Source organism: Neoarthrinium moseri, assembly GCF_022829205.1.
Source record: "Neoarthrinium moseri strain CBS 164.80 chromosome Unknown scaffold3_Wmoseri_CBS_16480, whole genome shotgun sequence".
Classification (NCBI taxonomy): domain Eukaryota; kingdom Fungi; phylum Ascomycota; class Sordariomycetes; order Amphisphaeriales; family Apiosporaceae; genus Neoarthrinium; species Neoarthrinium moseri.
The window spans coordinates 735,820-751,901 of NW_026055117.1; the positions used below are offsets into that span (position 1 = coordinate 735,820).

General features: G+C 51.0%; 5 protein-coding genes across 5 annotated transcripts; 3 read left to right on the forward strand and 2 right to left on the reverse strand.

Moving 5' to 3' along the window:
• Positions 1–469: 469 nt before the first annotated feature.
• Positions 470–1,602, forward strand: JN550_001597 (uncharacterized protein; the record flags this gene model as incomplete). The annotated part of the gene is made up of 4 exons (XM_049312799.1): positions 470–748; positions 803–1,004; positions 1,061–1,386; positions 1,447–1,602. The coding sequence occupies 4 exons, from the start codon at positions 470–472 to the stop codon at positions 1,600–1,602; spliced, it is 963 nt and encodes a 320-aa protein (XP_049176448.1).
• A 795-nt stretch (positions 1,603–2,397) lies between these two features.
• JN550_001598 (uncharacterized protein) lies at positions 2,398–3,216 on the forward strand (the record flags this gene model as incomplete). Its single annotated transcript, XM_049312800.1, has 2 exons — positions 2,398–2,502; positions 2,620–3,216. 2 exons carry the CDS (start codon positions 2,398–2,400, stop codon positions 3,214–3,216), a joined length of 702 nt encoding a protein of 233 aa, XP_049176449.1.
• Positions 3,217–3,630: 414 nt separating this feature from the next.
• JN550_001599 (uncharacterized protein) lies at positions 3,631–5,361 on the reverse strand (the record flags this gene model as incomplete). The annotated part of the gene is made up of 2 exons (XM_049312801.1): positions 3,631–5,200; positions 5,252–5,361. The coding sequence occupies 2 exons, from the start codon at positions 5,359–5,361 to the stop codon at positions 3,631–3,633; spliced, it is 1,680 nt and encodes a 559-aa protein (XP_049176450.1).
• Positions 5,362–10,206: 4,845 nt separating this feature from the next.
• Positions 10,207–11,131, reverse strand: JN550_001600 (uncharacterized protein; the record flags this gene model as incomplete). The annotated part of the gene is made up of 3 exons (XM_049312802.1): positions 10,207–10,540; positions 10,592–10,758; positions 10,820–11,131. 3 exons carry the CDS (start codon positions 11,129–11,131, stop codon positions 10,207–10,209), a joined length of 813 nt encoding a protein of 270 aa, XP_049176451.1.
• Positions 11,132–13,076: 1,945 nt separating this feature from the next.
• Positions 13,077–13,681, forward strand: JN550_001601 (uncharacterized protein; the record flags this gene model as incomplete). The annotated part of the gene is made up of 2 exons (XM_049312803.1): positions 13,077–13,269; positions 13,317–13,681. The coding sequence occupies 2 exons, from the start codon at positions 13,077–13,079 to the stop codon at positions 13,679–13,681; spliced, it is 558 nt and encodes a 185-aa protein (XP_049176452.1).
• Between the last annotated feature and the right edge of the window lie 2,401 nt (positions 13,682–16,082).

The window sequence follows — 16,082 nt, forward strand, 5'->3', positions numbered from 1 at the left end:
GTGAGGGTTTCGGATCAGGTGTAATTGCGTCCCCGGTCCACAGCGGTTCACGGGTCCTTGGCGCAACCTGTTAGTGGGAGAACCCGCCTGGGCCAGTGCAACAGGGGCCCCTGAGGGCTTCGACCGTCCACTGTAAGCTCCATCGTTTAGCGCCAGCCACGATTACCTAAACCCTGGGTCCGTAGCGCGGCTTTCCAAGCTTCCAGCAGCGCCGTGGGCAGGGGGGGTCTGGAGGGCAACACTGGACAGGACAGCTCACTGCCGCCAGCGAATTGAAAACACATCACCGAATTCCAACATCCGGAGCTGCAGCCTTGAGCCCCGGCCTCTACCCACATCCGCAACCCTCTTGCACCGCTCGCTTGCGACAGCTGCGTCGCACTCGACCCTCACCTTAAGCCGCCATACTCCAGATCCCCCCAACTCTTCTCCGGACCCGCCCGTCTTGTCCAGAGCCGACATCGTCAAGATGCAGCGTCAGAACTACGGCCACTCGCCGCCCCTGCACCACCCTGTGCCCCAGCATGTCTCGACCGTACCGCAACTCAGATCTCCCCCGCCGCCGACGTCGTCGCAGCCACAGACACAGGGCGCCTACAGCAACCCATACCAGCAGGGCCAACCAGGCCAGCAAGGCGGCAACGCCTTTGGGCAATATGGCAACTTCATGAACGACCCCACCGCACAAATAGCCGCGTCCATGGGCCAGAATGCCTTCAAGCACGGCCAGGAATACTTGGAACAGAATGTACGGTCTTCGAACGCAGCCACAGGTCATGGACGACGCTGACGAGTTTATCAGGTCAACCGCTGGGTCAACTTCTCGGCGCTGAAGCACTACTTCAACGTCTCCAACTTCTACGTTGTCAACAAGCTGTTTCTCGTCCTCTTCCCCTGGCGCCACAAGCCCTGGTCGCGCAGGCAGGCTGTCGGTCCCAACGGCCAGGAGGGCTGGTACCAGCCCCCGAGAGACGACATTAACAGTCCCGACATGTATATTCCAGGTACGGCTCCCAAGCTTACCACCGGCACTGAATTTCTTTCTAACCCGACATACTAGTGATGGCATTTGTGACATACGTCCTTCTGTCGACTCTACTGGCAGGTATTCGCGGACAGTTCCAACCAGACCTCATTGGGGCTACGGCTTTCGTGGCCGGACTGGTGGTGGTCCTTGAAATTGCCTTTTTGCGACTCGGGTGCTACTTCCTCAGCATTTCCAATGAATCGCAGCTCTTCGACCTCATGGCCTACTCCGGATACAAGTTCGTAGGTGTCATTGTCACCGTGGCCACGGCCCAGCTTGTCAACGGGGGCAAGGGCACCGGCGGTATGATTGGCTGGTCTGTATTCTTTTACACGTTCTTGGCCAACTCGTTCTTCCTGGTAAGCAATGGAGAGAATTTGCTTCCAATTTTGGTATAAGGCCTTGCTAACACTTTACAGATGCGGTCTTTGAGATATGTGTTGCTTCCGGAGAACTCGACCGACCCTCGGATGCAAACAGAGTCAAGAACGAAGAGAAACCAGCGCACCCAGTTCTTGTTTGGCTACTCGTACTTGGTACAGTTTTTCTTGATGTGGGTTCTCACCAGGCCATGATCTGGGTATGGATCGTGCACTGTGAATTTGGGGCCTCTTGTGACGCCTCAACTGGCGTAGGAGGAAGGAGGATTTGTGCCTCGTAAGACGGATCACATGGCCGTCGCAGACAAAGATGCCATGTCTGGTGTGTACAATACAAGTAGGCAATCAGGCTTTGCATAGAGGTGGAATCTGTGAATAGATACCAAAAAAAATAAAAAGCTGAAAGACTTACGACTCACATACGTTTCCTGGCCACAAGCGGAAGGCCCAAGAACCATAGTAGCCAAGGGGTGTGGGCCCACTTTAGGCAGACCGTCGATGATTGGCCAATTCGCATCACCCCTTCAGACACTTGATGCGGCAGGCACCAACCCGTGCCACCTGTCCTTGGAAAATTGAGCTATAGCTGAATATATTCAGTACCCAATGCATACTCCGTCGTCTCCTAGATTAGAAAATAATAGATCGCCCTGATGAACAAAGAATTCCCTTGACCTTTTGGCCTGTTGATCACGCCGTCATTGAACCCCTTGGCCGCCTTTGACCCTAATCCGTACATCTAAAATCACCCGGCGGAAAAGGTATTTCTACAGGGTCCAAGCTCCGGGGACCGGTGCCGACTCTCCTTCTCCTGCGTAACCCAAAGTCATTTCGCATCTGCGCTGCGCCAACTACCTCACAATCGCGACATTACAGGACTATTGGTTCCAAATTTTGGTGTCGGCCATTAAGAGAATAATCTCATTTGAAAGAATCTCTGTGTTGGGACGTCACTCATCTACAACGAGGCCCCCCTCTGGATCTGCCACGATGGCTTTTGAGCTCCCGGGCATCACCGTCGCGTCCATCCAGTCCGCTGTCCTGGCCGCGACGTCGAATCTGCTGGCACAGATCATCACCGCTTACCGCCATGATGTAAGTAGCACCCGCCCGAGCCGTCGACTCGAGCCCAACAATGGGACTCGAGGCGTCTGGGGGGATTCCAATCTGTGAAGCCTTCTTTGTCTGGACGACGCTAACCTGAGCCACAAGACACCGCTTGTCATTGATTGGGTACCCGTGTTTCAGTTCACGCTGTTCAACTTCCTGAACACGCACCCCAACGTGCTGTGGCAGGAGTTCCTGGAGAGCACCTGGCCGGCGTACCACGCGTCGCCGACGCCGGAGGCGGTGGCGACGGCTTCCAAGGGCGACGACAAGGCGCTGGAGCGGTCGGCGCGCGAGGGCCGGCTGGTGGAGCCCAAGCTCAACATCGCCAACACGCTGATCAAGACGCTGCTGGACCAGACCGTTAGCGCCGCCTTCAACACCATCGTCTTCAGCCTCTTCATGCACAGCGCCAACCAGGCCATGGCCCGCCCCCTGGGCACCCCGCTCAGCACCCCGGACCAGAGCGTCAACTTCCTGCTAGCCAAGGGCAGCATCGACTACAGCAAGGTCGACTGGGCGAGCGTCCAGGCCAAGAGCTACGCCGAGTTCTGGCCCCTGGTCTACGCCGGCTGGAAGCTGTGGCCTTTCGTCAGCCTCGTCAACTTCGCCTTTGTCAAGACCGTCACTGGGCGCAACCTGGTTGGCAGTCTGGCCGGTGTGGGTTGGAACATCTACTTGAGTCTGTTCGGCGGCCAATAAGGATTCAATAACTCTGGCATAGTTACGGAGAAGACTTAGATTGGAGATGTCAAGTGGCTAATCTTTCTGGGCCTGGTAGATGAGATACGTGGGAGGCCATTTGTACTATTCTGTATCGTACCTCGCCAGCTGCTAAACTATAGAATTGCCTACACAATGAAAGGAGAAAAATTTTCGACGAGAAAACCAAGCGATGCTCTCATTTATCTCCACTATCACAACTATGTCCTAAACCTTCGACGAGTGGTCAAAGCCCAACAAAGTGGATGACGGTGAAGAAATCAGTGTGCTTCCTTGCTTTTGGTGTACTCTAGTCAATACTTTACTAGATAGTCCCGGTCGTCGGGTTTCTGTGTCACCATTAGATGCGACAATGTTCAAGAAAACATATGAAGCGTCCTACCTAAAATCGCCCTAGTTGTAATGGAATTCATTTCCAGAAAGAAGTGATGGCAAGGGGACCATGACAGAGGTGTTGGAGACTACATTCGGAAACCAGTGTCTGGGCATAGCTCCCTCTTCTGGTTGAAAACTTCCTGAAGCATGGCCCCAATCTCTCCCCACTGGCACCGGCAGATGTTTCTCTAAATGAGCAACCATTTCAGTATATCCCCGCTCTCGTGCAGCATCGCAAGGCGTGACGCCGTTTGAATTTGCAATACCAGCATCTGCACCATAGAAGATTAGAAGCTTCACTGCTTCCAAATGACCATACTTGGCAGCGTACCAAAGTCCTGTGGCCCCAATTGCATCTCTGGAATTGATGCTCTCTCGGCTGAACCTTGCGTCCCCGAGTATACAACCCATGATCGCGTCATGGCCGTGCTCGGATGCGATCGCAAGTGGTGAGTGCAGGGTACTCTCTGTCTTATTCACATCCAGCTGTGAAAAACTCAGCAACACCCGAATAATTTCGATACGTCCCGTCAGTATGCCAATATGGAACGAAGTATATCCGTTGTGGTCACCGGCATTGAGGAGATCAGGATTATGACGAACAAGCTCTCGGATGACTGTTTCATGTCCACTTTTCACAGCATAGTGTAAAGCGTTGCGACCACATGAATCCTTAGTACTTGAGTCGGCGTGAAATCGATTTAGAAGTATGCTGACAATCTGGTAATGCCCTTTAAATGCCGCATACATGAGAACCGTTGAATGCTTGTTATCCGTACGGTTCAGAATTGGGTCGAATACCGAACGAGGTAGGTCCTGAAGCTTCCGAAAGAAGCAGTTAATGCCTCGGCTTGCGGCGATGTGGAGGGATGTGCGGCCACCTTCATCACAATGTCCGATAAGCCTGACGAGATCTTCTTCACTTCTATGTGGGTTATCGATTATCGACGCGCAATCAGTTTCTGTGTCCAGCGCCACTTGCAGAAGGTTTCGTCCGAAATGATCTTTCCTTTCCGGGTGCGCCGTGTGCTGCATTCTGATTCTCAATAGTATCGGGTTTCCCATGAACGGCGAGGTGACATCCTTGGATGGCTGATGGAAAAATGTCCGATCATCGATCTGATTCAGTCGTTCTATGTACCTTTGAAAGGCCCTTTCGTAACCGTCCACTTCCTGATGAAGATTGACATCACCTCTGTCGCCGTTGTCCCAGTTACATAGGAGGTATTCCCGGACTAAAAGCTCAAGGTCGATCTTACCACTCACTTTGCAGCTTTCCACAAAACTTTTCAGTTCTTGTATAGTGGATTCAAAGAACGAATTTTCAGTTGAGTCAAGTGTTTGACTGGTCATAAGCTCAAATGCCACCGAATGGGCAGCTTCTTGGACGCCCCGGCTTTGGGAGCGAAGTAGTTTCGACGCCTGAATACAAATGTATTCTTTTCTGCTTGCGATGTCCAATAGCACATCATTCATTTCACATATTGAGAGTTGGCCAATGGCTTCGTAAGGCCCATGGTCTTGGGTCAAGTCGATCATTGAAGAAACCTCCTTTCCAAGTCGCCTGAGCCAAGATACCTCTAGCGCCCTGATTGGCCGTCAGTTATCATGAAAGCAAGCTGATACCTTATTTGCCTACATGTTTTGGCATTCGATCAGTTCTTGGTCGCTTTGGACGTTATCGAGGGGAGATTGACCGAGTATAGGTGGCTGGTTTACACTCGCTATTCGTGAGCTGGTTCCGTTCATCTTGGTACTCTCGTTCGCCGAACACTCAAGACCCATACTTTCGCACCGATCGCATCTTCGCGCTGGCCACTCGCGGTTCCGCGGCTCGCACTGTGAAAGCAGTAAGTACGGGTCAGCTATGGCAACTCAGGAGCTACTCGCTCTCTTCTTGTCCTTCCTACAGAAGGTACACTTAGAATAATTCAACCGCCGTCGCTTGGCACTGATTGGTTCCATGTTTCCGTAATATCAAGTCCAATCCGACGGCGGTGGTCCGTTCTCTTGGGCGGAAGTGCTGTATTTGTGTGTGTGGAGAGTCAACCAGGTACAGCAGATTTAGGGTGCGATGATTGTCGAGGGGAAGACTTCTTCCTGCCTATATTCTAAGCAAAAAATGCCTCCCAGCCAGGTTCGGGCCTTTCGTGGGAGCTCAGGGAGTGAACTGCACAAAGACTTGCAGTCGTCACAGTAGCCAGAGGACCTCAATGAGCTTTAGAGGTGCGAGTTGAATTGTGAAAAAGGGAAGTCAACGAAAGCTGCCCACAGCCTCGAGCCGTAGACCTGTTGCCTTCATACATTCGCCGCAATGCAGTCCAAGCGGCAGCATCTGATTGGCGTTCGCAATGTCGCAGTTGGCTCAGCCAAGCGGCCAAATTTTCTCCTGTAGAGCCCCCAGCTGCTCCTGATGCAACGGTTCAGCGGTGGCGGCCAATAGGCTGCCGTTCGCACTGTCGCAGACGCCGTGGAAAAGAGAGACCCTGGTCCCGCTCACGATCTGCATGATCGAGTGGACGAATATCGCACTGTCGCAGTCTCCACAACACCCATAGCTCACTAGTCTTGAGAGCTTGCCGTCAACCCTCGTGGCTTCTCTCTGTGGTTACATATTCAGTTGTCTTATGATGAGCTCGGGCGAACTTTCTGAAATCTGGCACCGACTGTCGCATTGTCGCAGTCGCAGTCTCGCAGTGTACATGCAAGTCCGTAGGATATGGGCAGTACCTTGAGGCCCAGATAGATTAATGAGCCTGCCCTCGTGATGAACAATCACAAATTCATCCCTTTTCCACTTTTCAACGGGCAAGTTTTCCTCGCTTTTGGATATTTACATCACCAGTTATCTTTCGAGGCGGCATTGACATCGCTCATTCACTCATAACCCCATTATATCAGATTCAACAGAGGTTCTGCAACAATTAAACCCATGTCGTCCGCCCAAGAAATCTCACCATCAGTAGTCATTGGCATCGCCATTGGCCTTGCCTCCCTACTTATCACATTGCTGTCCCTATGGATAGCATACTTGACTTTCTCGGCCTCCAGGAGACAAGCTCGGTCCTACCGAAATCAAACAGATTCGCCGCCTGGACAATCGCGTTGGCCCCATCACAGCACTGCACATTTACCTCCACAAGAGTATGAGCTGCCCTCTCCACCCCAACCAGCGCGCTTGAGATGACGCATGAGAACGAACCGAGATAACGCATCACGTCCACATGGGGGGTTCAAGTTTATGGAAAACGGCTGAAGAGACGAGGCAGCTAAAACCGGGATTGGTCTCGTTCACGAAAGGTGTTTCTTCATAGACGGCGTTTGGGAGAATGTACTTCAAAATGCACGCGTCTATGTTAAATTATATTGCGCGTGTATCTCCTGCGCACCATTCGGCAAACACAGCGCCTTTTCTTTGCAAATACGACTTATACCCAAGCCCCGGCCTTTGCTTCTCTTAAACTTCGAGCTTCCGCAACACTTCTGTCGTGTATCTTGATATGACAAGCGCCCCTATCGTACTCCTAACAGCACCATGCTGTGTCCAAAGTATCATGCGTAGTGGAAGCAGCAACCACCCCATTCAGGGGCAGATAATTACTTCCCTTGGTGGGAAGAACGGCTGCGCAAACCTTGAGCAGCCTTCTGGCACTCTCGTGGTGCTGACGCTTTTCAACACTAACCCTGAGGCTTAGGCTTGCAGTGCACTGAATAGTCTCTTGTGTTAAGAGATCTTCGTTGAGTTCTGATCACGGTGATTCTCTTAGATGTTGGAAGACCACCGGCCGCTTCCTATTAGATTATAACAGTAAGGAAAATATCTAGATGCATATCCTGGCATCTCGTCAAGTCCTTGAGGCATACATGGACATTATAACGATCATACATACCCACGAGCAATTTGCGGTTCTGTACCGACACATCTTGTTGCCGTTGATTCCAACTATGTCCCAATGGACGCGCCTCGTTCACTTGGAATCCAAATGATAATGGTCGCTTTCGTGATGAGCATGACGTGGCTACTAATACGGCTTCTGTTCCTTCGGGCCACTTACTTGACGTTTGCAAATTCGCTCTCAACTTGAATCCACCAACTGACCTTTCAACCTATCTATACAACAACTTTGGTCTTATTCAGCCCTTGTTCGAATCGCTACACCTGCACGTGAATTGCTAACACAAGCACACGTTACGTGACACTTGATAAACACAAATCAACACCTACACAGCTTCATCTTCCTTGCGGGCAGAAATCGAATCTCAGTCAACTTGAATAAAGTTTCTTCGAAATTGCCTTGAACAATGAATCGCATACTAACACTTGATGGTGCCAAACCGACGCGTGCTCTACGGTGCTCTCTATAATTCTTAGTTCATAGGAACTATCGAATCCTTTTATGTCGAAAAAAGACGAATGTAAGGGGGAAACTTGCCTAACGGCTACGTAATCGGTCTAGAAACCAGAGAAGGCGTCTACTTATGCAGCATACAATTTCCTGTCTACATGGCTTCGGCACCACGGTCTTTTGGTAACGTACAGTCAAAATTGATATTAACATCAGTACACTCACCGCACAATGGGAGAGCAGCATCTCATGAGGGCGCATCTCCATACAGGATTCCAGCCATACGAATTCGTAATATTGAGTGATAGCTTAGCGATCACACAGTCATAAGGGACTGTACGAAATTTACGACTATAGCTCTCACTAATGTATTTCGATTTTCACTCGAGACTAATATCATAGCGGGCAACTCCAAGTTCAACCTGAGCATGAATAATATGTACGTTAAGAGTTCATTCGGGCATGTGCTGGAGATCGTAATCCAGGCAATATGATGCATATCTGGCGACCGTAACTACTCAATTGTGCGATCGCTTTATTGGAAGATTTGTTATAGATTTCTGGGCATGCTTACTGCGTAGGCATCTCGAAGTATGAGCGGAACATCTCGCTGACATGGTGTGCGGTCATTCCAGAGATTAGATGGCCGGCTGTTCGTCACTTGAACGGGGGAAGAATAAACTTTTGACTCAATTCAGTCTTGGTGAGATCCACTCACACATTACTCTCTTCATTTGTAAGTGATTCTTAGCGGTACCCGCTGAACGTTGGTTCCCCAGCGTATATTAATGAGTCTCGGCAAGCCGAAATCTTTAATAGCCGCTCTACGCTACATTTTCAGACTTTGTTGGTAGGCTCAGCCAGTCATAATTGACAATTTCGCGATGCATCGATTGCGTATGGTCCATTTTATCGTCGTTATAGGCCTTCTGAAAGGCTTCGCGCTACAATATGGAAAAAATTTAGGCGTGCAAGCCAACGCCGGCGTATTCGAAACCCGTGGCGTGTTTCCGATCCGTACCACAGTCAAAACGATAGAAAGCTCAAATTGGGCTGGTGCGGTGATACTGGTACCCAACAGACAAAGCTTGTCACCAGCCGTTGCGGTGGCCATCGCAGAATGGCCCGTTCCTCATCTCTGTTTTAGACCAAGCGCGAAAGCTTCAGAGGAGGCATACCTCTCTTCGTGGATTGGAATAACTGGCCATGAGTGCTCTCCTGCAGGAGCGCTTCTCCAGGCCGGGGTTCTTAGTACGGTGAGTTCTTAAGTGGCAACAGTGGTGACACAGCTCGCTAACGTACCTGCCGCCTGAAGCTGAACCCAAACGGGAGCACAAGCGCAAAAGCGTGGTATGAGTGGTTTCCAGCAGGAGCTGCATTCATAGACAGCTTTATTGGTAGGTTATGTGGATTGGGATTCTTAACATTTCTAATGTTGCCGAAGTCGCCCCAGGAGATCATATAGCAGTCAGGTTAGAAGCCGAGAGTCCTACGACAGGCAGGGCGTAAGTAAATGTTGCCCCCACCCTGAACTCCACACAGTGTCTCATGGAGCTCTTACAAGGAGCAATAGGCATTTCAAAAACTTGAACTCAAGTGCGCAATACTCTGTCAACATCAAATCTCCAAACCCGACCAACCAGGATTTTCAAATTTGCCTGGAAGGAGGTGCAGCATGGGGAATGATTGAAAGGTCCGGGAACGACCCGAAACATGTACCTATATTCTCGAATTTGACGTTCAGTAACTTTAAAGCGGTATCAGCGTCGGATCTCCGAGAGCACACGCTTCAGCATAACAGTAGCGCCTCTTATTGGCAAATGACCGACCGCGGCATACATTTTGCGGCTAGTATACCATTGGGTGGCAGTCGATTCAAAGTTTACCCACCTAACGAGTCATGCTTTGTCAGGAGTACACGACTGGGGAAAGAGGACTGACTCCGAATGGCGAACTTGAGTATTGGTGTACAAGGGCTCAAGGACGCCCAAGGCCAGATGATGTAATGTATCCCAACAGGCTCCAAGCCTGGCCTGCTGTCGCACACTTCGTACCTTTATGCATGAGATATCAGGATGGATTGAACATATAGAAGCAATGGAACCAGTGTGTTCAGAGAATACGTTCTAGTTCTCCATTTCTATGGACTTAATCTGTCGATGCTGCACCATAGTCCAGTCGAAGAGCACCCACAAGCAGCGTCGAGTCCAGCCAGGAGCCATCCTTAATCTTTAATACGTGTTCATTTCTAGGCCAGGTAGTCGTGGGATGACTCGGGCCTGAACAGCAGAGTATGATCACGCAGCTCCACTTTGACAGTCGTGTGATAGCGGAGAAGTTCGTATAGACTAACGTTCTCGCTTTCCTCGAGGATATGCTTGCCTCCCTTCTGATCGATCACCGTGAGGTCCGTGAAGGAGATGTATTCGCTTCTGGGTCCCTCTGCGCCAGACAGAGAGGTGCCGACGATACAACCACCGGCACTCCAGGACTGCGAACCCACGCACATGGCCTTTGAGTTACCGGCACCGATGTCGATAGAGTGGCTGAAAGTAGCCGAGTTCTTGGCATTTTTGATCGTGCTGCCCAAGGTTCAGTAACATGTCTGGTATGACAAGTGTCTAGTTACTCACATATCGGCGCTATGGCCAGAAGTCAGTTCAACCTTGATCGCAAGGTTATCCCCAGCCTTGGGATCCAGGGCTTGCATCTCCTCATCGTCGGCTGTATACCAGTACTGATTGCCGGAACCCGCCCAGAGCACGAGAACCTCGTACTTGACGACGCTGTTCTCATCGACCTGATCCACGGAGAAGAGTGTCAGCATATCATGCTCGAAAACGTCAAGATTGAACGCCTACCGTGACGAGAAGGCCAACTCTGGGACCGGCATCTGAGCAGTCCTTGTTCTCCCTCGCATAGCCGCCGAACATCTCGCAACCCAAGGTGAAGCTCTCGTGCGGCTTGTCCAGGCCACGTTCCTTAGCCCACTCGACTCTCGGGATCGTAAGTGTCGCCTCGACAGACTTGGCGGCGAAGGATTTGTCGTCAGGTCCGGCAAGCTGGAGGCCACCATAGGCGTGGTCGTTCGTAGTGCCCTCGTTGATGATCGCACCCGAGGCGAAGCTCGCAAGAGCAACGGCAGCTACCAGCAGGGCGTTCAGAAGCATCATGGCGCTGATTGTTATCACTGGTTTAGCGACAAGAGAAATCAATCTCAGTTAACGATAACAAAATCAGTTTGATGGTAGATGCACAGTCGAAGCGGAAGGTGAGGATGGCAGAGAGGATCAAGGAATGCTGCGGTGAGAGACATGTTTTTGTGCTGCCACGCTTGAGGTGAATTCTCGAAGTAAATTAACTGCGAAAGTGGCTGCCTGGAAAGGTGAATACCATTCTTTACCGTAAGAATTCCTCACAGTAGTTACCAAGTGTCGCTTAGCAAACCTCAAGGTTGGGAGGATGATTATTCAAGGCTGTCGATGGGTTTCTAGCCAACCAACTCATATCCCTTTGGTAATAATCGAGTTTGATACGCCAAATAGCGACATGACTCTACTTATCTGTACATGCCTCATCTTTTTCTGACCTTCACCCTTGCAACCATGTTCACATTGTGAGTGATGAGTGTACCATGGTGATGTTTTGCGACATAGACACTTGGCGTTGATACGAATCTCATATGCCTGCTACGCAATAGAACTTATTTTATGACGCCTCTCGTGTCTGAAGCGCTTAAACGTAACAACCAGTTTCCGAGACTTGAGTAGAGACGCCTAAGAATATTGGAGTTATGATGTAGGATCTCGATTATGCCACTTGCTCGGGCTCTACTTCCCTCTTAGCGACTGAGGTACGTGCGGATGACAGCTTGATATTTCCGCCAAAGATCCTGCGGAAAAATAGAATTTGGGTTTTGCAGATTGCAGCTGCTAATGGCTCTGGCTACTCATCGAGGCGGGCGCCGATAGTGCTTTCCCAAGAGCCTACCCACTGACCAGGAAAGTGCCTTGATATTCTTCTCGATTACCAGTCAGCTCCAAATGCTGCCTTGGATAACATCAAAGTGGTATCAGTCTCGTAGCCACTTTTTGCAGAAACAGGCTGAGACGTCTGAACGAGGGTTCCAGAGAGTAGATAGTCGCTCTACGACCATCGCGGGGGAAAGTGGTCAAGCCATCCCCTTTCCCCGTTTGAGAGATGTGTACAGTTACTCGCTATGGAAGTATCGATGCAATGGAAAAGGAAGCGCTGGCCCAACCCCAAGACTGACAGCGACGGGCAGTGCAGCTCATGCGACCAGTTGAATGCACAGGTACTTCTTAAGTCATCTGATGATGATGCCAAGACTTTGACCAGAGCCTGCTACGTTCTCAATGGCGAGCTAGAAGGTCTGAGATGTTTGGCCGGTCGGAAAATTTAGAAATGGAGGTTTGAGCCTGCTTGCGATAATGGCCAGAGAATAACTACACTGCCAAGGGTTCTCACCAGCCATTCAGAGATGCCAAGACCAACCAGCCCTATAGTGGTCACACTAGTCCCAACCAGGAGTAGCATACCCGTCATGCTGGGTTGTGTAAGTTTGGTAGACACCGAGCCGCCGGCAGTTGTCAGCCTCATCCTCGCCTCTACTTACCTACACCTCATACTCCTTGGCAGGTTATTCTTGTCCTTGACCTGGTAATCGTCGGATCTCTAGCCAGGGATGGTCTCCACATGCTCTCTGCCATCCGAACCCGCCTCCAGGGACTTCCGCCCAGATTGCTTCGCTATGAAGTGCATCTGCGACAGGACAGGGGTGTGGTAAACGAATCAAGCGCCCAAGTGACGGTCTTGGCAGTTACACAGCACACGGTCTCGAGGATTGATCAACAGTTTCAAGATGCACGTCTCAAAACCCAAGCCTCGGCGTTTGCTGCCGAGGATTAACGATAGACATAATCAACTCTTGTCCTCCTAGATTCCTCTGAGATTGATACCTGTTTTCTAGTCCGCTCACTTACACCAAATCAACATATTCATTCGCTTTCGTGCTGGTCACTCTTCAATATCTTTCTTGGTGTGTTTCTGGATAATCGAATCGTTCACGGAATAGATCTTGGTTCCATCTTGTTCGAAATGCGGTCAGAAATTATCGTTGGCGCAGTGGCCGCTCTGGTCGGAGGCGCATCTGCTCACGGAAATATCACATCTCCTCCCGCACGCCTCCCTGGGCCGGCGATGCAAGCTGCATGCGGTGCGCAGGCTATCTCGAACGTCGAGTCAGATGCTACAATCCCACTTGAGGATGTATTTGGGACGACGGCGGCCTGTAAGTTGCCACTCATGATCGCTGACTGAGATACTAATGACGAATAGGCCAACTTGACCTGTGCCGCGGTGCAAAGTTCGAAGACAACGTTGACCTGGTGCAATCCTTCACACCTGGACAGGTCGTTCGGATGCAGGCTATCATCCCAATCCCCCACGAGGGACCCATGAACGTGTCCATCGTGGATACGGCAACAAACACCGTCGTCGGGGATCCGCTTATTGAATTTGAAAGCTATGCGGACGAGAGCCTGGCGGCATTGCCGGCAAACAACACAAATTTCTCTGTTACGATTCCCCAACTGGCTGCCGGACAGTGCACGCAAGCTGGTGATTGCGTGTTGCAATGGTTCTGGTTCGGCACTGCAGCGCAACAGACGTACGAAAGCTGCGTGGACTTCGTCTTGGAGTGAAGGCTAGGCGAGCGTCCTAGTTACAGCTTACCGAAGCTTAGCATTTAACAGAGATCCTAGGCTTGGTGGAGCGCTGCTGGTCGATGCGCTGCGAGCAGGCTCGAAATTTTGCGAAGACGGCAAGGGCCCAACGAGGCCAGTGCATGCACCGGGCTCCGTCTTCTCCCCTGTCCCACGTGAAAGATGCTGTCGAGCTCATGCTTTAGCGCCGGGAGAAGGTGGGTGACGAATGCGCCATATTAGAGCTGAGAAGAAACATAATCGAGTCAGATCCAAACACTGTCGTTTCGCGCTGCGTCTTATGGGGCCAGAGTCCAGGCGGCGCTCTAGTAGAATATTTGTCATGTTCCATTGTCCATATTGCAATCTGCTTTGAGGGAATTTATGAGCCCTGGACGATGCAACCTCTGCCCGTTACTTCTTTCTGCTGTTGCTCTGTACTGGTTTTAGTTCTTTAGCAGTGTGGCTCCAGAAAGGGGCAGAGATGTGGGTCCTTCTAGGTTATTACTTACAGAGTGGCCAGCGGCAGCCGATGCCCAACAACAAGCCGCATGGTTAGACCTGTTTGAACAAACCTATCCTAGGCTGCAAATTGCGGGTGGCTTACACAGACTGGAAACGTGCCGCTTCCGTACCCGATTGGTGCAATGGTCTCCACTGCCATATCGGTTTAGGGTTTCCGCAAGCCTCGAACTCTTTCAGAGGCGATTGGAAAATATTTCGGTAAGAAACGAGATTACTGTGTCTTTCTGGAATAGCCATTACTGCTATGTACATGAGGCACTTTTGGTGATGGGGTCGGAGTCTTTTTTCCAGGCATGTTTGTAATTTGTTTCCTGTAGCTCCGAGATAGCGCCTCGAGAACACGCTGCCTTCACCATCTTCCACGCCAGTCCGCAATGAATGGGAAGAGGAAAGTGAACAGCGAAAATTTTTCTATTGAGGAGGTAGTATATCCAGCGGCTGATGAAAGCTATCTTTTTCTCGTGTTTTTCTGCGCGGTGGAGTCGTTTCCTGTCAAGTGCTTTTCATTATTAGGCGACGACAAAGCAATAGCTGTACCACGGCCACCATCGCACAACCAGGATGGGCAGGCCAGTTTGTCAGCCATAGCAATAAGACCAAACGCAGAAATGGGCTGAACAAGGTGGCTAGGATGCCAGATTGGATACAGAACCTGCCACCATCACGTTAGACGGATCACTAATAACGGTCTTGCCCAGATCCGATTGCGATCACTCATAATCAATTAGAGGAGTGAGAAGACCATGTAACATGTACGACACGACATAACTCATATGGCTTCCGCGCAAGATGTGATTGGAAGCCTTAGGCGAACGTATCTGAACTTATAGGAGGCGACTGGATTTGAATCGCAATCAATCACTTTGGCAGTTCGAGCTATGATGCCGGACCAAGATCTCAGCCAGCCTTACCACCATTTTGCCCATGTTGTTTGGCAATGTCACACGAGATGGACATCACTCTATTTCCTGCACGACTTGGAATGAATGGTGCTATTGGTTCCCAGCTAGAACCAAACGAGCACCATGTTACGTGACACAGTAGTGCAGCGCGGGGGTGACACGAATCCTCCTCGGCGCATATTGATCCATGTTGCGATTCAAGTAGGCGAAGCCATTTGCTGTAGAGAGTCCCGGAAAGCTGTTGCGAGGTCAGTTTATCAACCTCGAGCACCTGCGTCGCAGTGGGAACTGGAGACATGCAGGATTACTGTATTCGGCAAGCCGTGTGAATAACTGGGGCTTCTCAACCAATCAAAACGACTGAGAATGCAACTTGCGCCCTTGGCGGTCGGTATATGCCGTTGCCCCAAAAGACCCTGAATGACTCCTCCAACTGCAACCGAAGCGGGCGTCAGCACCCTTGGTGCGAACCTTACTGGGGACAAGCCAACCTCGAAGGGAGGCCTCACAAATTTCCCGCAAGCGGCGAGCAGTCCCCTAGCAGGAGCCTCAGTCTCTCCCACAATGAACGGGCCGTCAAATCAGGATTTTTACCCCTCAGATCACCGTGGACCAGGCCTGCTCCCGCGACAAATTTAACTGATGTCAACAGAGCCTTGCCGGAACTGGTGCGCGATTTCCCAGCGCCCCGGATTCACCAGCTAAGGGAGCACTGCCTCCTCCGCCCTCATCCGCCAGGAGAGGAGCGCGCCTCTGAAGTAATCCGTGACTAGGCGGTGACCGCATGTGACAAGCCAGCCCTGCCAGCCCAGCGACCATCAGATGGCGTAACAAATACTGGCGCCGCACTGTGCTCTGAGCCAGACAGCCCAGACAACCAACAGTATGGCATCCTGTTTTCCATGTTGGTCCCAGGGAACTCTTGCAAAGCGGTGACCGGACTCCCAAATTTGTGTAGACTATATATAATATCG